Source organism: Phytophthora parasitica (genome assembly GCF_000247585.1).
Source record: "Phytophthora parasitica INRA-310 unplaced genomic scaffold supercont2.132, whole genome shotgun sequence".
Classification (NCBI taxonomy): domain Eukaryota; phylum Oomycota; class Peronosporomycetes; order Peronosporales; family Peronosporaceae; genus Phytophthora; species Phytophthora nicotianae.
Window position 1 is genome coordinate 6,250 of NW_008649118.1, and position 2,496 is coordinate 8,745.

A 2,496-nucleotide genomic window follows, 5' to 3' on the forward strand; every position below is an offset into this window, starting at 1 on the left:
AAAAGTCTGCACCGTTTTTGTCCATTGTTTAGTCGATGTCATCACTGGAGAATGCATGCTTGGGACGCGCTGGAACTCGTCGAGTATGAAAGCTGTCGATTCTGTTTCTTATCATGTCTTTCAATCTCAGTATCTTGGAGCCTCCTATACCAAAGATAGCGCGAACTTGTGCGTCAGGTACTCCTTGTCGAAGTAATGCCAGGGCCAAATCTTCCACTTGCGCGTGCTCGTCTCCGCCCCATTGGGATGCGAGGGTTCTGTACGTTTACGACGTCTACACCTAGCGTATCCTTTGCCCGGTCGAGGGCACTATGGCTTTTGCGAACTGATGGCCGTCTACTAGGAACTGTCTGCAAAGAGCCCCCAGCGCCACCAGAACGCCGCTGTACAGGTTGTGTGGGGTACGACATGATCCCGACAAATTATAAAGTGGCGGTTGTGATCTTACCCTAGATAAAAATAATTAATTCAGTTTGGAGTCCTTTGTTTGGTCGTCGCCAAACGTTTCATATAAGAAACCTGGCCTCCAACAGCTGTAAGAGAAAACTCATGCTTTTTTAAGCATAGGTTTCTTTATAGTTTGAGTTTTATTCTCAAGATCAGGGAAATGATTTTTGGAGGTCAGCCATGTTTGTAACTCTCATGGTGTAAAATGGTGAGCGGTGTTGCGTACATATATACGAGAATAGTCTAAGATTAAGGGTGCTTTGGAGTACACGTTTTTGTAGTTACATCAAGCCAAAAATCCAAATTTTTTCGGATTGGCGGTGAAGAATTTCATCATTTATTTTATTGTAGAACAGTATACGCAATCGCTAATATATCAAATCATGCTCAAGCAGTACAGCGATTTTTAATTATCGTGTGGGTAACTTTGTGGTGCATTAATGACTAATGGCATACGAATTTTGGCGACTAGATAAAAAATGGTAGGTAACTTGTTTTGAGGTGGTACGCAGCAATCGATTGTAGCTCTGTCTACTATCGTACCCTCCCAACATACTGTGGCAGTTCGAATGCCAACCCCATCGTCTTTGTTGGAATCCTGCGACTCCTGGCTGAGGACACTGCCGTTGTTGTCGACGACATGGAACGCGAGCGAAAACTTGGGTAACTACAACGGCCGATGGGCCTGCTCCGGGGAAGCACTAAGGAGCACCGAAAGCGGAGCACCAAAGCAGAGACCGGCCGGTGTGTGACAACACATGTTGAATAACAAACCAAGCCAGATGCTAAACTTCAAAGATTGTACATTAGCAGTCTTCATCTAATGATCTCAGTCCTGCATATCCCCACGAGCGAGGAGGCAAGAATTTCTGTTCATATTGAACAGTATCTTCACTTTGGAGCAGCTCAGTAAACGATGGCACGTGTGCAGCGTGCATCCGTTCTACTGCTAAGTTCTGCTCGATAATTTCAAAGCCCAACGGCTCTCGACGTGTACTGTAGGCTCCGTAGCCGGTTTGATGAGACCTTTGCTGGGCGTTAAAACGGCGACCTCTACGACGTGTTGCTGGTTCTAGAACTCTTTCAGTATCACAGTTGCGAGCGCTAGGAAGCCACCAATGCCTGTCAAACTGTTCAGGCCTTAGCTTCACGTTCGGGTCATCGGACTCGATGATCGCCATGAGGTCGTGAATGCACGGGCGGCCATGTACCCGCCGGAATGTACCGTCACATACACTTCTGTCAAGATTGTGAACAACAATGGCACGAGCTTTTGCCCAGAGTTCATCGGTCTTCCTAAAGGCATGAATGGTAATAATCTTCGCAATGGCTGAGTAGTTGTCGTTCTTACGAAATAGAGGAGGAATATTGGACTCGTCGTTGGCCGCTTTTAGACTGGTTCGTGATGCAGCGTGACTCCACCATGGAAGGAGGCGCATAAAGACTTTAAGGATATCACCTTGTGAGTTGTCAAGCCAAGATTTCATTGTAGCATGCGTACCCTCGACCGTCGATGTGTCTCTACATCCGAAGTGGCTGTACTGATCCGTCCAACACCTTACAAACTTGGTTCTATGCGGCCACCACTGAGCATCCAGGTACTTGCCCATAGCACTGTTTAGTCGATGCAGACCAGCTCGTCTCTCCTCGAATTCGTCCTCAGTAGTTGAATCTACGGTCTCATCGAACTTTGCCATGAAAATGTCCGTCTCGAGTGCAATTTTTTTCTTCCGCTGCATTCCATTCACGATGGCTACAGTACTGCCATCACCAATCTTTTTCTGAGCTTGGGCTACGACGTTGCGACGAATGTGCCAAAAGCAGAGCATCTTAGAACACTCTGGAAACGCGATCTCTGTGGCGTTAGGTCTCGATCTGTAATGAGAACTCTGGGCAACGGTACTATCTGCTCCGTCATGAAGGTCATGAGTGTAGTCAGAGCCCAAGTAAAATCAGGTTCCGCTTCCCCAGGAAGCCAAATCTGGGCAAACGGGAGAATAGTTGTTAAGCCCGTTAGTATAACTGCATTGAGGAGCGGCATACGGAACC

The 2,496-nt window shown here is 47.2% G+C and overlaps 1 protein-coding gene across 1 annotated transcript; it reads right to left on the bottom strand.

The window, feature by feature from the left end:
* Window positions 1-1,253: 1,253 nt before the first annotated feature.
* On the bottom strand, window positions 1,254-2,276 carry PPTG_19539 (hypothetical protein; the record flags this gene model as incomplete). The annotated part of the gene is made up of 1 exon (XM_008918020.1): window positions 1,254-2,276. The coding sequence occupies one exon, from the start codon at window positions 2,274-2,276 to the stop codon at window positions 1,254-1,256; it is 1,023 nt and encodes a 340-aa protein (XP_008916268.1).
* Window positions 2,277-2,496: the final 220 nt, after the last annotated feature.